Raw genomic sequence first — 18,971 nt, forward strand, 5'->3', positions numbered from 1 at the left:
CTAGGCATAGACACTACGGATCTATATGGTGGAGGTTCAGTTCGGATATCCAATTGACCTGAACCCATTTAGTATGGTTCAGCAAAAGATTTTAAATCTGATTGAAAAATCAAATCACTTGTGGTTTTTATTCAATTCGATGCAAATTCATATTCGGTTTTTAAACATGGTCTGATCCTTAACATATTTCAAAAAGTTGGCTCTAAAGAGGTTTGAACTCGGCATGTTAGATATAAAAATAAAATCTTCTAACCAACTTATGTAACCGAATTCCATTACCATACTTGATAAATTAGAGACATTTATTTTTAAGATAAAGTGATAATGTCAGGGTGGGCACTCTCCACCCTATCCCCAAACCTTGTATTGGGGATTTCAAGGATAGGGTGGGCACGCCCTGGCCCTTACCTAGCTCCGCACCTGCACCTGCACCTGCATCGAGCAATCACTCGTAGGATCAGAGACCTGGCTGTACTGATGTTTTCAGACCTACTTAAAGTCGTCGTCTTATCAGCGTAAAATTTCATGAGCTTACCCTTGCCCCCATAGATTCACTAACCTTTGAGTGACACCCATGAGATTTGAACCTAGATCACCTACCTAGCGGCTTAGCTAGGTTTAGGGATGGCAGTGGACGAGGGAAAGTGGGGCCCCGCCTCGCCCTGTTTGGACCCGGGATGAAGGGTATGAAACGGGGATGGAAGCGGGGACGAAGGTTAAAATCCATCCCCGTTCGGGGATGGAGACGGAGATGGGCGTACCCTTTTCCCTGCCCCACCCCGCCTCATCCCTGTTTGAACCAGGGATGAAGGACATGAAACAGGGATGAAGGTGGGGGTGGAGGTTAAAATCCATCCTCGCCGGGGATGGAGGTTCTAATCTTGAGGCAGGGCGGGGATGGAGACCTTGTCCCCCGCCCCGCCCCACTGCCATCCCTAGCTGGGTCCCATCCCACTATGCTAAACCCCTTTGGGGCACTCCATCATGCATCGAAGTACTGAAAACAAGTTAGAGAGGGCTGATCTACGTCCACATCCAACTAAGATGGGCCTACATTAGAAGTGTGTGTGTGTGTGTGCGGGTCCCTTTCACTAGTGGGTTCCATAAAGGATAAGTGACCCTACCCAGATATAATACAGTGGGAAACTTGGTCATCAAGAAAATACATATAAGGAAATATATACCATGTATATCCTTGTCCATATCCTACTATATAAAACATGCTTTGTATGGATATTCCATTTTCACATGCTCTCACACACACACACAAAAAAAAAAAAACTGTACTGCAAATCACAGTTTTTGATCTTGAGATTTCTTTTTGGCAAGAAAATCTTTTGATATTTTTTTTTTGTCTAAACTTGACAAACTCACCTAATCAATTAAGAAAAACGGCGATGCAAAAAACAAAACCAAAAACTAAAAAACATAATATATTAAATGATAAAGTACTATATGAGAGCCCTATATGAGAGAAACAGAGGCAGATTGCCCTATATGAGAGAGAGAGAGAGACTTTCGTCGATAGTAGGTGTCAATGAGTCGGGTTTGATCTGGACCCAATCCATACCAAATCCTATTGGGTCAGGGTTTAGTAATAAATAAGGTCCAATTAGAATTCAGGTAGGTTTATATATAGAGCCAGGTATGGTTTGTAAAATTTCACATCAGACTTGAGCCTGACCCAAGCTTTGACTAAAATTTATAAATTTTTAATGTAAAAAACTAAAACATAATTATTTTATTGGGTATGGTTCGAGTCTAGTTAATATATAATTCAAATAGGATTTAGGTATGGTTTTTTATGGTGGGTTTGATTGGACCCGAGTTTGAATCTAGTACCATCATCTCAAATCAAGTTTGGGATTGGTTTCACTTGAGTTTGAACTAAACCCTACCTGTTGACTCTTAGGGCACGTTTGGAAGAGAAAAAAACTCTCATAGGAAAAGAAAGTTTCGCCTATAAGAGTTTTTGATATGAGAAGTATTTAAAAAAAAAAAATTCACCAACCAAAGGGCAGCCGATGCAATTTGGTTGCACTCATCCTCTATGTCATTCGACTCATCCCCCATCTTCGTACCTCTCTCATTTTTTTTTTTAATGATGAAGAGCCATCACCACCCCCCGGATGAGCCCCCATTACCACCCTGCCTTACGTAGCCTACCTTTGAAAGTCAACCCTTCTCAATTGTTTTGATCAAATCTAACCTCATACATGAGTTCAACATGGTTGATTTAATAAGAATCTACCCTTAGTTCATACTTTTTTATAGAAAAATATGATTTTTTAAATCACAAAATTTTGCATTTTTCTCTGCCATTGATTTTTGAATTGCCATAACATCCCGCGACCAAGTTTTGATTTCCGTGATTCAAACATTGATCTTCACTAAATGGACGGCATAGGACATGTATCTATGGAGTCTGATTTGATAAAAAACAAATTTTTTTTCTTTTTAAACAGAAAAAGCTATGCTTAGGCAGACCCCAAGACAAGTTTGACGTCACTAACTGCTCCTGCCAAACAAGAGGCGATAAAAAACAATTTGCATAAATGAAATCCTGAAGCCTTTAAGAAAATCCAAAGAAAATGTATGACCGCTGCCACGAGCTTAGCAGTGTTTCGTGTAGCGCCAAAAACATTAACATCAGCAGGGACCACCCCCAAGTAGTCCAACATTAATCCCCCCATATTATTTTCGGATATGGGTCTTAAAATGGGATCCGATTGTGTATTCAGATGTGTGATCAAGATTTATTTGATATTTGGGGTGAAATTTTGATCAACATTTTTCGGTCAGATCTACACAAAAATCCGGTTCAGATCTCATTTATTTGTAGTTTTTTACTTATAAAACAACCTAATTTCACTTTTCAACATTGGATCTGGTAGTGCCGTGCACACTCCAGGCCAAAATTCAAATTATATTTCAATAAAATATTATTTCAGATTGCTCCCTACCCAATCCATTGGGTGCAGGTTGTATGCCCCCCCCCCCTAACACACGACCCGCGTGTTCGGGGTCCGAATGAGTGCCACGTCGGTGCTCATTCAGCTTTCGTGTACGGAGGAATATTTTGGGACCCATGATATTCCTCCGTACACACCCAAACAGTCGAATGAGCGCCAACGTGGTGCTCATTGGGACCCCCAAACACCCAACCCCCCCCCCCCCACACACACACACAGGTTTGGATTTTAACCTTCATCCCCGCCTCCATCTTCGTTTCATGTCCTCCATCCTCGATTCAAATGAGGCAAGGCAGAACGAGGCCTCGTTTTTTCTCGATCCATTGCCATCTCTAAAGAAGGATTGAAGATGGGGCGGGGCAAGGCTGGACAAGGCGAAAAACAAGACAGGGACCAGATAGGGCAGGAGAAAGCATAAGTTTATCCCTGCTTCCACCCTGCCACGAGTTTTGATTTTAGCCTCTATCCCCGTCATCATCCCGGCCCAAACAAGGTGAGGCAGGGTGGACCCGTTTCTCTCGATCCATTGCCATCTCTACACCAGTGTGACAAATATCGTGAGATTTATGAAAATCTCGCGATAATATCGTGAGAAATTGCCTGAAAGTTTAAAACGGCAATTTCTCTCGAGATTTTTAAAATATCATGAGATTTATGAAAAAACATAAATATCACGATTTAAATGCGATATTTACATTTTAAACGGCTATTTATCATGAAAAAATCTTATATTTTTATTTTTAAATAATTTTTATTCATATTTTTTATAAAAAATATTTTTATATATTTTAATTAATTTTTATTGCTGAGATTTTGCCATAAAATGCAAGATTTATAAAAAAAATTCAATTTCTCGCGAGTTTTTGAAAAACGAGAAATTGCCGATAAAAACTTTTGTCAGTATGCCCTAAAAAAAACCAGGCTTAGGGACATACACGCCATTTTCAGAACGAAAAGGTTTTAAAATGATTCAACCATTTGGCAGAGTTGGGGCCGCAGATTAGATAAGGACGAACCTCGTGGTGGGTGCCACACCGCCTAAACCAATGGGTGTCATACTTCCATAGCAGAGGCCCGCGGCGGAACCCGCGAGCTAAACCGGCGTGGTTTTGGTTCCGGTTCGTTGTGCCGCCCCTCTTCTTTTTTTTTTTTTAATATTACCAGAAAAAAACGCCGTTGGGTAGGTGAGAATACCAAGGCAGGTTGAGGTTGCATTTTCTTTTCCCCCTTTTTTTTATTTCCCCCCTCCTCATCTTCGTCCTCTTCAGCGGACACTTGGAAGGTGTATTGTGTCTGTGTGTGTTAGAAATAGAGTGAGAAAGAACGAGAGAGATGATGGATTTCGGAATCCCAAGGGAGCCCTCAGATCTTCAGAATGAGCGCTTTCTGTATCAGCCTCAGCTCCCTCCTTGTCTTCAGGTACTCTTCCCTTCCTCTCCCTCTCTATCTCTCTGTGCTGTTTTTAAACTTATTTTCTCTTTTTTTGTACGATTTTACGAATTTTATCGGTCCGAGCTGGTTTTCGTGAGCTTTTTTGGCGTGATTTGTTCCGTTTTTAGATCGGAGTTTTTTTTTCCTTCTATTTTCACTTTTTCGGTTAATATGTTGTAAATGCGTTTTGTATCCACGCGATCGTTCTCATTTGAGTGTGTTACTGTGAGTTTCTGTGTGGAGATTGTTCTGGTTGAGCCTTTCTCCGATCGCATTGATTTATAGTTTTTCTGGGAAAGTGTCCGTGCACATCGTGCTTTTTTTAGATGAGATGCGCTCTTTGTCGTCGGATCGGTATTTCTTCTTGATTTTGATTATGTGTTGAGTTCAGCTTTGTGGATCCCATGGTTAAAATGAGCTTCTTTTGAAGAAAAACTGTGTTTTTTTCATTTGTTTTTGCTTGATGCTGTTGAGGCTTATCTGAATCTTTACTTTCGTCGCTGTAGGTTTTTAGTATCCAGTTCTCGTTCTTTCTTTAGCAGTTTTCCTAGATATTGATTGCTTGATGGGTTTAAGCATTTTTTCCGAACCAAAATGACCGTGAAACAATTGATCTTACTTGCTTATTCAGCGATCTCCTTGTTACGGAAGATTTTTTTCAACTTAAACAAGCTTTGTTCTGTTACTGTTAATTAGTTTCAGAAGCTTCTGCACTACGCAGTTCATGTAATGGCTTATTCTTTTTATTTCTTATCCTCTGGCGGATTTTCTTTCTCCATAGTGACTGCAAGGAAACCTGTTGCTTGTTGAATGACGATATAGAGCTACAATGTGCATGCTTGCATGCCGTGTATAGCACTGAATATTTCTAAAATAATATTGTATTTTTGTGAGATTTTGGAAAAAAAAAATTTGTTGGACGTGATCTACCATATCCGTATATCACAAATACGAAAAATATCAACATTTTCAGTGTATCATGACATCGACAACCGATCCTGTAAATTTTTTAAGTTTGCAAAAAAAAGTTTTTTTTACTAATTACTTATTTTTTATGTTAAACGTTTTCTGTTTTTTTTCAAAATATCTCTGCAAAAGCATCTTTAAATTCCTTTGTCTTGTATTTTCATTTATCCAAAATTGCCTTTTGTTCCGGTTTCTTCCGAGGGTTTTGCTGCCTGTATGCTTATATCATCTTGTCACTGTCAACAAGGGCTCTAGATATGTATTTATGTTTTAGCCCATTCTTTGATGATCTTTGCAAACAGGGAACCGAAGTTAGGGTTGAGTTTGGTGATTCTACAACTGCTGCAGACCCATCTGGTGCTCGTTCAATTAGCCGGTACTTCCCACTTACATATGGGCAGCCGCTTGCTCATTTTTTGAGGGCGACTGCCAAGGTCCCTGATGCACGGATCATTACGGAGCATCCTGCAATTAGGTAAGGTATTTGAGAAATATGGTTTCTTCTCAGTTGAAAAGCTTTAAAAGGACCAGGAATTCAAGCTGCCCATATTATTGGACTTCTTCTAGACATGTTTGTGTTTGTCGAACGAGTCAGTTCTTCCTTTTCTTTTCTTCCTCTTAGTCTCTTTTATGTTAACTTGCATCTTTGGATTGTTTATACGTTTGGTTTGCTTTTAATCTTGAATTGTATGGTCGTCTTGTGACCATTAGGTGGAGTGCACTTATGTGTTTGATACCTTGTTGCAGGGTGGGAATTGTCTTCTCTGGGAGACAATCTCCTGGAGGTCACAATGTAATTTGGGGTCTTTATAATACTCTCAAGTTACACAATCCAGAAAATATTTTGTTGGGATTTGTTGGTAAGTGATTGCTTCTCTTTCAAAGTTCAGCTTGTAGTTTCTAAACGTTGGACTTCTGTACTGTTTTTTTTTAAGAATTTATTTTTGACACGGGAACCAAAGTTGTTCATCTTTTATGTTCATGTCCTGGTCCTCTGTTATACTTACAGAACAGGTAGGATATGAGAATCTTCCTTAGGTTCTGTTAGGAAGTTGTTGGATGAGTGTATATTACCAGACTATTCACATAACCGTCTATTAATTTACTGCACTTGTTGATTTTCTGCAAGGCAATACTTTAGCTATCGATATTGCATGCCATCGAAATGATGTAATGAACTAGGATCATATAGCAAGTTCAAAAATAACTGTCATATAATGGAGTTGGCAAGTCATATCCATGCCAATAAAGAATAGCCATGATATTGTAGGCTCACTTTTGTAAATGTTATCTCCTCCGCCCTCAAATACAAGACTCTTCATATTCTTTTTAAATGCATTATACACAGCTCCGCATATCTATGGGACCAAATAGTCATTGGTTTCTTGTTCCACGTCATGTTACACTTCTATGAAAGGGCAGCAACATTCAGTTGAAAAAAGTTCTTAAACTCTTATCATTAGATTGATCTTATTGATAATTGGCATTATTATTTGGGGAGGTTTTGCCTTTCTCCTGATTTTATATTTTGTTATTTTCTCCTATCAAAGATATGGGTGAGCATCATGCGTTAGGACCCATCTGACTTGAACATATCTTCAACCTGCTGAGCATCTGACCTGATTATTATCAGCTTCCAGTTCCTGGGCAGGAATTTGTCTGTCACTCGCTAGATTGGCTCGGGTTGAGCTGACCATGCAGGCTAGATTGAGCCGAGTGACCAACCAGTGTGTGTGTGTGTGTGTGTGTGTGTGTGTGTGTGTGAGAGAGAGAGAGAGAGAGGACCAGTCATCATAGAATGGTAGCTAGTGATTGACTGGAGTTGGACAGGAGAATGGGGTTTCGGGTACCTGATAGCCCATCAGGTACCCAATTTGATGACTACCTCTAATCTAAGAGTGGACCCTTCAAGAGTTCATTTGTGTGGTTTGCATCATTGGTTTGTTGCAAAAACTTTTAATTTTCTTTTGAAGAAAAAAGGAATTTATTGTAAGAATTGAAACTTTGTTATTCCGTATGATGGGCTACCATACTTTTTCTAAAATCCTTATTTTATTCAAGAATTCATTCTCTCCTCTCTAAGCTTGCAATTTCCCTTCAATCATGAGAGTGTACTTGCTAGTAATTGTGTTTACATGAACTAATTTTCCTTTTCTTCAGTCTTGACTTGATCCTGTCTAAGGACATATTGGCCATTAGTTGATTCTCTTAGTGACTGTTTTCTGAAATAATAACGGCAAGTGTAATGGAAGAGGAGCCATGGATAAAGGAAGTTCTTCCATTTGCTTGGCATTGTTTCCAACATGGATTATGGATATGCATTATTCCTCCTATCTAGTAGTAATGTTAATTCTCAGTTGGCTCTTTGATATATCATAACAAGAAATGTCATGTCATGGTGGATGACATGAAGTGCTATGAGAGGAAAAAAGAAACTTTTCAAATGAAATGTTGATGTTTGACCATTAGGTAATTATGTTGCTGAAGGACTAGCCTTGAAAAACTGTTCCGAACTTTTTTGTTTCATGAATTCCTGAAATCTATGGACTGACCCAACAATAAACTTATTTACATTCATCAACATTCTAATTTCTCCTTTAGTTATGTGTTATGTCACATGGGTATGGGTGTGGGTACGGAGGGTACAACACAGAAATTTCAAAAAATGTGGGTACGGAGACATGGTTATATATATATATACACAAAATAAATTCAAATTAAACTGAATATAATCTAAATATATGTGCTATATCTAAAATATATATTATATACTGAAAATATAATTATAAATTATAAACTGTCACCTGGATACGAGTACGGGTACAGGTACAGAGGATACTACACATTACACAACAATTCCAAAAAATGTGGGTATGGGGACATGGCTAAATATATACTGAAAAATATATATTATATATCTAAAATGTACATTATATGAATAAAATATATATTATATATTAAAAATATATATTATATATATTAAAAATATATAATATAATATAATATAATATAATATAGGATGCAGCAAATGCCTTGCCCATGTACCAGTATCCATGTCAACACAGGTACGGCACCCTAAGTGCTGTGTTGTGGTAACATAGATTATAAATTGAATACAAACTTGTATATACGGAGGGTAATCGACACCTTGGCACACCTATCGGGTGTCCGTGTGACCTAGGTTATGTGTTTTCCATTTTCTTTTTGGGCTTGTCTCCATCTGATGTATATATCACTTTTGATTTTGCATCTTGCCATGTTCTAACTAGTGGTGACATGTTATTATGATGGGTGATTGCCTTTTGTGGGTTTCAAACTACTGGGGACATGTTGATGTTATCTGGAATGTCCTTAAGTTGCAAATACTTTTCAATCTTATTAGTTTATTCTTTGATACTTTCAAATTCTTGCATTCTATTTGCACTGAGTGTGATGACCACAGAGCTGTGGCACTTGATGTGCAACACAAGCTACTACTACTCAAGGATGACAAGACATGAGCTGATGCTTTTTTTTTATCTGCTTTATGACAGGTGGTACGGAAGGTTTATTTGCACAAAGGACTTTGGAAATCACGGAAGATGTACTCTCCAGCTACAAAAATCAAGGTGGGAGTCATTCTAATTGCATTCTTCTATACTGTGTGCTTGATTTAGGTGGGGTTTTTGGATTCTCTTGTTTTTTTAGGGAACAATGTGACAGGTTCCTATTCTTGGTTGGAGGAAATTTACCTACTGTAGGTTTTCTTTGAAGTATTCCCAACTGCTGCCCACATTTTATTCAAATCTCAGAACTGTTTAAGGAAATTGATGATTCATAGACATACTTCTAGGTTCATAGGGTTTGCCTACTGTTTTGATTTTTTTTCATGAGTACGTCCATTTGTATGGGCCTCTTTGGTTCCAGAATTCCAAAACAAGGATTTTGAGAATTCTGAGATTTTGAAGCATCCCATTTTTGGTTGGTCTTATCATTTGACAAAAAATAATATTTGGGCAGAATCTCCGAGGGATTTCAGGAGTCCCTGCATTGATGTCATCGGGTGGGGCAGGCTACCAGCGGAAATAGTTGTAAAGAATGGGTTCGACACAAAGATGGCATGTGCACCCACCCTTACTTCCCTGGTCTCTCATGCTCTCTATGGTTGCACTGTTGATCTGCTCCTCCTCTTTGATGACAAACTGGCCAGTTGAATCCACAACATCGCAGCATCATAAGCATTGGTTGATCAACATCAGCCCCAACTTTGACTCTTTTAGATAATTTACATTATTTCTTTGTCATCTCAGCTTTCTTCTTTTTAAATCCCAAGTATCTCATATTTATACCAACATTAAAGCTGTCTCAAATTGGAATCCTGTCACATCTTCCATCATGTCTGCCCTGTAAAATATCTTGGACTCATTGTCGCCAGATGGCGTGTCCCATCTTCTTACTTGCTGATAATAAACAAGTTGTCTTCCATAGGCTGGTTGCCTAGGCACATGGTTGTTGAATCTGTGCTTCTCTCTGGCGGTGAATGCGTCCTCTCTTGATCACCAATAATTCCCGGCATGCCACCTCATTGCCATCATTTTCTGTCTGAGATTATGCAGTTGATCAAGGAGGTGATACCAATCCCCATAGCAACCAACTCCTCGTTGGTGTAAATGTCGATTCTCCACTGCTTGTCATGCCTAGAGCTGTAGGCAGTGGCACCTCGTATGCAGCCTTGCCATTTGTAGGGTCAATTATCATAGTGCTGTTGGAAGTTGGAACCAATTTCCTTCTCTTTGATTATAGGTTTGATAGAGTGATTGCCTGAGCAGGTTCACAAATTAGGGTTTTACTGGAGGTCACTGTGCATCACCTCGATCATCAGCTACCTTGAGCTGTGCAGTGAGCATGCTTGTATGCTTGGTCATCCAAGTGTCATCAAAGTGTTTCTCTTCCTGCCTTTTAAAATGTTGAAATTCCTAAGGTGCAACCACATAGATGATTTAAACAAATCAAGGATTTAAGGATGCTGCCAACGTAGGGCCAATTTACACTTCCACTAAATCCAGGATTCTAAGAATCCTAAAACTACTTCAGAATCGTGGAACCAAATGGGCCATAAGGCATCATGTTAGAAATCTGAACATCCAACCTTCCATCCCTTTGCTTTTACTAGGAATATGCAAATTAGGAATTGCCTCATGTGCAGATCGTGTATTTATTGACTCTAGGGTACCCTCATTCTTGTGCCCTATGTGTTGCTTTTCACTAGAAAATCTACATTCTCCTCTAATACTTTAATGCTTTTGCTGGATTGTGCCATGAATGCTCAGAAGTCTTCGTGGTAGCATCTATCTTACAATGTCTGCATGTGCAGGTGGTTTTGATATGCTGGGACGGTCTGTTGATCAAATCAGAACAACAGTGCAAGTAAATGCTGCATTGACAACTTGCCAAACTTTGAAGTTGGATGGGCTTGTCATTATTGGAGGTAGTATATTCAAACAGTGGATTATAGTGGTCAGCAATTTGGGGATTTTTATGATTTAATTAATTTCATTTTTTGAAGGTGTGACTTCTAATTCGGATGCTGCTCAGCTTGCTGAGACGTTTGCAGAAGCAAAATGTGCTACAAAGGTAGTTCACATGAATGCCATTCTTGGATGTGAAACTGTTGAATTGTTTTTTAGTCTATTTCTTGTGTCTGAGATTAATTGTTGGATGAAAAATTAGTGGGCAACTTTAACCATTTTCCTACATCTGGACAAGCAAAGGGCACTTACCTGCATGCCCTTGTAAATTCATTTATGTAGATTTCTTATTGGTTAACTGGTGAATTCCCTTGTTGATTCTTTGTTAAGCATGCTTCTTGTGGTACAGGTAGTGGGAGTTCCTGTTAGTTTGAATGGTGACTTGAAGAATCAGTTTGTTGAAACTGATGTTGGTTTTGATACAATCTGCAAGGTAAGCATTGAGTGGTGCTCCATGGCAAGTTGTTGCTGCTGTTTGGTTGCTTTATGCTTTTAACTTCTGCTGACAATATAGATAAGGTGATTTTGACTATTTTTTATTGTTATTTTTGGATTTGTTGCCTCAAAAGCTGTCACAGCGGCACTCAAACTTAACCCCCATGTTGTGTCTCCTTGTATACCATGTCACATAGGTAGGGGTAGTATGGAGCATACAACACGACAATTTCAAAAAATGCGGGTATGGGGACATGACTATATATATATATATATATATGCTATATCTAAAATTGAAAATATAAAGTTATAAACTGAAAATACAATTATAAATTGAATACAAACTTGTATGTATGGAGGGTAAAATGGCATGTCGACGTGTGTCGACACGGAGACACGCCTGTCAACATGGGTACGGAGGGCAAAATGGAGTGTCCATGTGACATAGCTTGTATACTATTTTCAATGAAAAAATATACAAGAATGCCATCCTGTGTCTGTTTGGTCGTGTCCATGTGACAAAGCTCCACAGTGTAGCATATTAAATTACATTCTTGATTGTCAGATCTGAGTTTGATGTACGAAGCCCAGGACAAAGACTTGTTGCTTGAATTTGTTTTGCTTAATACATTTTCGCATCCTAGTCTCTTGGTTTTATTTATTTTTTATATCAGAGTAATTGTTTCAATTTTAGTTTTTTGTTATCTTGAATATGAAAGGAAGTTCCTTGTTATTGGAGATATGACAGGCTATCCATGCTCCATATTGTAGCACTTGGAAAGCAGATTTAGCTTGACAATATCATTAGAATGTCTGTTTTGTATTGTGCTGCATGCTGCTATGTGTGGATATGAATTTCCAAGCATGCACTTATCTTTACTGAATTTCATCACCAGGTGAACTCCCAGTTAATCAGCAATGTCTGTACAGATGCTCTTTCTGCAGAGAAGGTAACTAACTGAGATCCTAGCTGGTTGTGATTTTCTACACTATGGGTGCTCTTTTTTTCCAGTAGCATTGTTCTAGTCTTTGATTAACTTGTCATAAATGTTGTTTTCGAGAATTTTTCATCAAGTTCTTATGGAATATTTGAAAGTTTTAAGCACAAGTAAAAGAAGGAATCTTCAGAAAATTTTGGTTAATTTTCTGGAGAAGGGAAAACATCTTGTGCGAAATGATTGTGTTAAATTCAATATTATGGGATTTTAAAAATATTGATCCAAATTTTCAAGAATTGTTTCTCTGCTCAGTAAATCCTGGTATTACAAGATATTGACATGTTCTTCGAATATTGTGAGACTTTTGATTTTTCTTTATAGTGTTTTTTTTTTCAATTCTTTTGGACTATCATGTTCTGAATGTCAGCAATAGAGGCAGCTCTATAGACGACTTAAACTACATGGTAACTAATAGCATTAAAATTTGATTATATCAGCCAAATCTTGGAACTATGACTGAACTTATGGTTAGTGGTTTCTGGAACCTGAATCGTCTCTCAGGTCATTGGATTGGAATGGTCTAACTCCGATTGACAGTGTAAGGGAAGTTGAAACACTAAAAACAGCTTAAACTGTAGAATCTTTAGCTAATGTAACAAAGCTTTTATACCTAACTGTTCTTGTGATTTTAACTGCCACATTACCATATTCACAATCCTTTTTGAAACTGAGCATTACCATTACAAAGCTGCTAGTTGATGGTAAGACTATGAGCATAATTTCAGTGCGAGTCTGCAGATGTTTTTATTTATTGGAGATGATTTTATGAAGGGAACAACATTTCTTAGTTGTCAAATTGCTTATGTATTTGAATTGTCAAAGCCTTTGTTAAGTGGTTATTGTATGAAACTGCTGATCTGTTGCATTTTTATCCCAAGAACAGTTGTCCTTTTGACAGTTTCTGCTAATGGATATTTTTCTTTTTCAGTACTACTATTTCATCCGACTTATGGGCAGGAGGGCGTCTCATGTTGCCCTGGAATGCACACTCCAATCACATCCAAATATGGTTCACTTTCTTTTCTTAATGATTTTTTTTCCTTTCCTTCCCTATGCAATCTCATAGTTTCTTTAAGTTTATCAAGTGATTGTACTTGCTTCGTAGGTTATCCTTGGTGAGGAGGTGGCTGCATCAAAACTTACACTTTTTGACCTGACAGAACAAATTTGTGATGCTGTTCAAGCCAGGGCTGAGCAAGGTCCAAAATAAATTATTATCTTTTTGTTGAAAAAACTCATTTTAATCTATTTTACTATTTGTGTGACTATTTGGAACTTAACTTTGGAACAGACAAGTATCACGGGGTCATCCTTTTGCCAGAAGGTCTGATAGAAAGCATCCCAGAAGTGTATGCTCTCTTGCAGGTAATCAATGGGAATACTTGATTTATTAATCGTTGAGTTATATCTATGTGCTTTGGTGGGTTCAATTGCAGATTTAACATGCTTATATTTGATTTGGTGAAAAGTATCCTTTTCTCATTTGTATGGTAATGTTTTGTCATTCAGTTGGTCTGCTTTCCTTTGATTTTTCTCTAGCTTATTTATATTGTGGTAAATTTGCTTTTAGGAAATCCATGGTCTGCAAGGAAAAGGTGTTTCGGTGGACAACATTTCGTCACAACTTTCACCATGGGCATCTGCCTTATTTGAATTTTTGCCACCATTCATAAAAAGAGAGGTTATCTTTTCTGGCTGTTTTGAGATGATGTTCTGGACTTGCCTTTTATTTTCTTATATGTTTGCCATTTAATGCTGATGAACATATGCTTATATTTTCTCAGCTGCTACTACAACGCGAATCAGATGACTCTGCCCAGTTGTCTCAGGTGAAAAGAGTGAAATTTATTTACTTCGAGTACATCTTCTATTAGTATGGCATTCCTGATTCCTTGCTTTTTAACCTGTGGTCAGATTGAAACAGAGAAACTTTTAGCTCAGCTAGTAGAGACAGAGATCAATAAGCGATTGGTATGAGTTCCATACCTAATTAAGCTTGTCTGCCGTCTTTAAAAGATTGTTGAGGTGTACTGATGCACGTCTCTTTTCAGAAAGAAGGAACTTACAAGGGGAAGAAATTCAATGCTATATGTCATTTCTTTGGTTACCAAGCTCGGGGTTCATTGCCATCAAAATTTGACTGTGATTATGCTTATGTGTGTGCTCGTTATCCCATAGAGCAAATTGTGTTCTTTGAAATAATTCTTTCATATGGTCTTAAGGAAATATTTCTGTTCTTATAGGTCCTTGGGCACATATGCTACCATATTCTAGCAGCTCATTTGAATGGTTACATGGCAACTATAACCAATCTTAAAAATCCTGTTAATAAGTGGCGGTGTGGCGCTGCTCCAATAACTGTATGTATAACTGGTTTTCATCTGGAAATCACTGTTTCAGAGGGTTTTATCCTGAATAATTTGCGTTGGGAACTTTCCTTTTTCCTTTGTATCAGTCTGTCAATTTTGTGGCAGGAAATGAACACATTTATAAATGTTTTCTTTTTTTCAATGTTAGGCGATGATGACTGTGAAACGTTGGTCAAGAGGTCCTGGCGCAACTTCCATTGGAAAGCCTGCAATTCACCCAGCATCTGTGGATTTGAAAGGAAAAGCATACGAGTACGTCTCTAACCTCTATGTTGAATTGTACAGTTTTCGTCCAATCTGAATTGGATGGTAAAATATAATCATCCTTAGCTCTTTTAAAGGATCTTTTTTCCCCATGTCTTAAAATGATTGCTCTGTATCCCAGGAATTAATTATTACGTTCTTGTTAAGGTTTAGCTTCAGCATAGAATTGCAGCCTTGTGGGCCTTGTGACTCAGGCTGGTGTGCTTTGGTCGTATATTGTCATGTCTTTTATCAGTTGGAAACATGTGTTGGATTCTTTCCATGAAAGTTCATCCGGACTACAAATAATGGGATATGGAGGGAAAAGGTTCTAGAACAATTCTAGTTGTCGGTGCCAGCAGTTATCTCTATTTATGGCCTGATGACCTCGCTTGGTCATACCTAAATCGCTCCTGCTCATCCTATTTCTAGCTAAGAGCCTGATTTACTTTTGCAGTCACTTTTGTTGGTTGCTGAAGTGTGTGCCTACAGTGTTGTGCATCCACATAATTGACTTGTACTGTGACAAAGTTGGATTGCATGATTTTAAGCATGATCGCATTCGTCCTGTAGTAATGTTTGTGGATAGCACATTAACCTTTCCCTTGGTTCAAGAGGCCATCTTGGGATTCTTACATGTTCTTTTCCTAAAAACAACAACAAATGCACGTGCATATTTTTCTCTGTTCCTTTTTTTTTTCCTGTCCTAAGACGTAGCTAAAATTGCTCGTGGCCTGTTAATTGACTCTGGTGCTTGCACAGTTCACATAGATGAGAAAATTATCCAGTTTGGAATTGGTATTAAACAGAATTTCTGTTTTTTGGTGCTCTCTCAGGTTGCTGAAGCAAAACACATCGACATTTTTGATGGATGACATCTACAGGAACCCAGGCCCTCTTCAATTTGAAGGCCCAGGAGGTGATGCCAGGACTGTGACCCTGTCTGTCGAAGACCAGGACTACATGGGTCGTATCAAGAAGTTGCAGGAGTATCTAGACAAGGTTCGTTTGTTTATTTGCCCTACTTATCATTCTAGTAACTAGGTATAGAGTCGGTTGCATGTAGCTAGTAGTAGTTGGTTATAGTCCCAGCTGAATACGTGAGAAGGTCTATCTCAGACCTTGAGATGGATCATGTGGCTACTACCTGGCCTCACTGCCACCATTGGCAGGACCAGTCATTTGTAGTAGAATATGTTTGACCGATGTTACAGGCCTTGTTTGTATCCAATCTAGTCTTAGGTCCAATCGGTCCAGTCAGTAGTTGAGATTATTTTTAAAATTGTTGTGTAAATTCAATACAAACATAAACGGTTTTGATACTTAGCTCTGATCTTTGTTTCCCCATGCATATGCTTTTGCAGGTGAGAAACATAGTGAAGCCAGGTTGCTCGCAAGATATCTTGAAGGCTGCGCTTAGCTCCATGGCTTCCGTCACAGAGGTTCTTTCTGTCATGTCCGCCCCTACTTACAGCACCCAGACCCAGCTCTGAGCTCTTGTTCTATGCCAGCTTCGCTTACAGCTGAAATGCATCATGATCTCTCTCTCTCTCTCTCATATGCTTAATCGGATTTTTTTATCATAAAATGGCTCCTGTGTTAGGCCATTGAATTTTGTGATGTATGAATGACCATGGGTCCTGTATGCTTCTAGGCTTTAAGGGTACCTGGTGTATGCTGCTTTATTATCAATTTTGACTCGAGTCTTTTGTTCGGTTTATCACCTTCACAGGATGTAAAGGGTTGGATTTGTTTTGGATGCGGGTTGCTATGTAGTTGGATATGACTTAACAGCGTGAGTCCAAATTTGAATAAGAAAACGTGCTAGTGAATCTGGATCGTACTAACTTAACAGTGCAGGGAAATGATTTTCTTATACTGAACTAAAACATGATGCTTTTTCCATTTTAACCTTTGCACAATGAACCTCTTGAGGTTTGCACAGTTTCGCTTTGGGGGTATCACACCCTCACTTAAAGGGTATCTTTTACATGGTTTTTTTTTCGGACATCATGAAGTTTTCATGTCAAACTAAAACTTTAAAAAGTTACAAATATCTTTTTAAATTTGCAAATATAATATAAAATTCATGAGCTAGTGCTAATCTCATGCTAATATATCATAATTTTGCAAATACTATAGTAAATTTGTAGGATATAGTGCAAACCTTCTAGGATCTTCAAGAAGTCCTCCAATTAGGTACTAACTTTACAAATCATGCCATTGCGAATATGCTTTATTGCGGATTTTTGTATGAACATTAAAGCTGATTTTTTTTTCATTTATGTAAAAATTGTGTCACACTCCACAAAGCTATTTTTGCATAAACTGAGTGTTTTTGTGGTCCTTGATGTGCTTCTTTTTGGCAAAAAAATTTGATGATTAATTTTGGCAAATCATCCATGACACTTGATTGGGAACTATTCATTAACGGTACTTTATCGACAGAAAATAAAAAATTGAGGCATTTTTCGATAAGTATATATTTAACGATTGAACCTGTTATTTTTTTTTAAAACAACAATTTGAACCAGTTATTTTTTTTGAAATATTGACATGAGTTAATTATGTTAAGGATTGTATGGTTTTCGATTTATCTTTGCATATTCAATAATCTATTTTTCTTTGATTAAATCATTTGTGTTAGTGTCTATGTGATTATACTGTTGTGTATCTTGTATTATAAATATGATTAAATAACACTCTTAATTTCTTTTGATTGTTTCCTTTAACTGTTAAAGCTTTTTTATAGGTTATTTTGTTTAATTTTTTGCAATGATTTTTTAATAGCTTATGTAATGTTTATGTTGTCCACCTATTTATTTATATTTCTCATATTGTTATTATAGAAAATTTTGAATTTGATTAATATGGCGACTAGAGAATACTCACTCAAAGGGGGGTCACACCTAGAACATCTTATATAATTATAACACATGGGTAAAGAAAGAAAAAATATGCAATGATAGATAGTTCGTATTATAAAGTATGGAGTAGACTTGACATGTGAGTATAGAGTGAGACTACTTCATGGCCAAAAGTTGACAATTATACCCCTTTTTGCCATCAAGAAAGCCTAAGAAACAACATTTTGAGTGGGGGGGGAGAAAGCTTATCCCTATATCCACTAGGAACAATACAAGAAAGGTGCACCCAAATACTTTCATCAAGCTATAATTAGGAAAAATCTCATAGAGGTTTTGGAATGAGGATATACCTTTAAGGGTTGCTGATGGCATGCAATTGATTTGATAAATTGCCATGTAAAATGCAATTGCCCAATACTCTCTAAGTATATTTTCACCAAAAAGCAAGGCCTTTGTAGTTTTCAAGATATGTATGTTTTTTTAGCTATACCATTCTGCTCATGAAGATGTATTCTAATGCTCAATCTCCTTATCCTATAAAAGACTCTCAATCATACCACTAATATATTCAATCAATGATTTTAGTAGAAAACTCATTTTCAATCATTGTACAAAAAATTTTGAATATCTCAAAAAGTTTATTTTCTATTTTTCATAAAATAAATTCATATAAACTTGTACAATCATCTATAAATGTGACAAAGTAAGATGAACCCCTTTAGACAAAATAGGGAATAGACCCGATATGTCGAAATGCATAAGTTCAAATGGACTCTAAGTTTCCCTCTCACTAACCCGAAAAGACAAGACATGCCCCTGAGCAACCTATAAATCTCACAATCGATATTTTCTATAAAAAAGCATCATCGATAAATTGAGACCCAGACTTCTACGCTTAAACTCGTAGCAGCTAACACCTTTAATACAAACCAAACAACAACAAATACCTGAAGCGTGAATCAAATCTAAGGATGAATGTAGCAAAATTGTTAACAAGTTTGTGACCACATTCATGTTTCTCATCCTAAAAGCATTTAAGGAGAGAGGAAGACTCACTAGTAAAAAAAATTCATTCATTGGTTGACTCTGAAGTTGTTGTTAACCTTAATCTCTGAATAAAGGAAGCTAGAGACACGACCATCTACAACGACAATATAGAGAGAGGTCAAGAGAAAGCCCTTGA

At 37.6% G+C, this 18,971-nt stretch overlaps 1 protein-coding gene across 1 annotated transcript; it reads left to right on the forward strand.

Moving 5' to 3' along the window:
- Positions 1–4,043: 4,043 nt before the first annotated feature.
- LOC149830257 (pyrophosphate--fructose 6-phosphate 1-phosphotransferase subunit alpha-like) lies at positions 4,044–16,637 on the forward strand. The gene is made up of 19 exons (XM_090016401.1): positions 4,044–4,391; positions 5,672–5,844; positions 6,117–6,229; positions 8,903–8,977; positions 10,723–10,836; positions 10,915–10,982; positions 11,226–11,309; positions 12,208–12,261; positions 13,238–13,318; positions 13,415–13,508; positions 13,601–13,674; positions 13,880–13,990; positions 14,094–14,138; positions 14,224–14,280; positions 14,361–14,465; positions 14,553–14,669; positions 14,827–14,930; positions 15,758–15,923; positions 16,286–16,637. The coding sequence occupies exons 1-19, from the start codon at positions 4,305–4,307 to the stop codon at positions 16,412–16,414; spliced, it is 1,851 nt and encodes a 616-aa protein (XP_089872527.1). The 5' UTR covers positions 4,044–4,304; the 3' UTR covers positions 16,415–16,637.
- Positions 16,638–18,971: the final 2,334 nt, after the last annotated feature.

This window comes from Nuphar pumila, chromosome 8, assembly GCF_984573655.1.
Source record: "Nuphar pumila chromosome 8, dmNupPumi1.hap1.1, whole genome shotgun sequence".
NCBI classification, from domain to species: domain Eukaryota; kingdom Viridiplantae; phylum Streptophyta; class Magnoliopsida; order Nymphaeales; family Nymphaeaceae; genus Nuphar; species Nuphar pumila.

What these genes read in the sequence shown, in the direction of transcription:
- LOC149830257 (XM_090016401.1), top strand. Translation starts at nt 4,305, where the DNA reads ATGATGGATTTCGGAATCCCAAGGGAGCCCTCAGATCTTCAGAATGAG. An exon ending in TCCAATCACATCCAAATATG is followed by an intron (nt 13,319 to 13,414) that starts GTTCACTTTCTT and finishes CTTGCTTCGTAG; the next exon opens with GTTATCCTTGGTGAGGAGGT. An exon ending in AAGTGTATGCTCTCTTGCAG is followed by an intron (nt 13,675 to 13,879) that starts GTAATCAATGGG and finishes ATTTGCTTTTAG; the next exon opens with GAAATCCATGGTCTGCAAGG.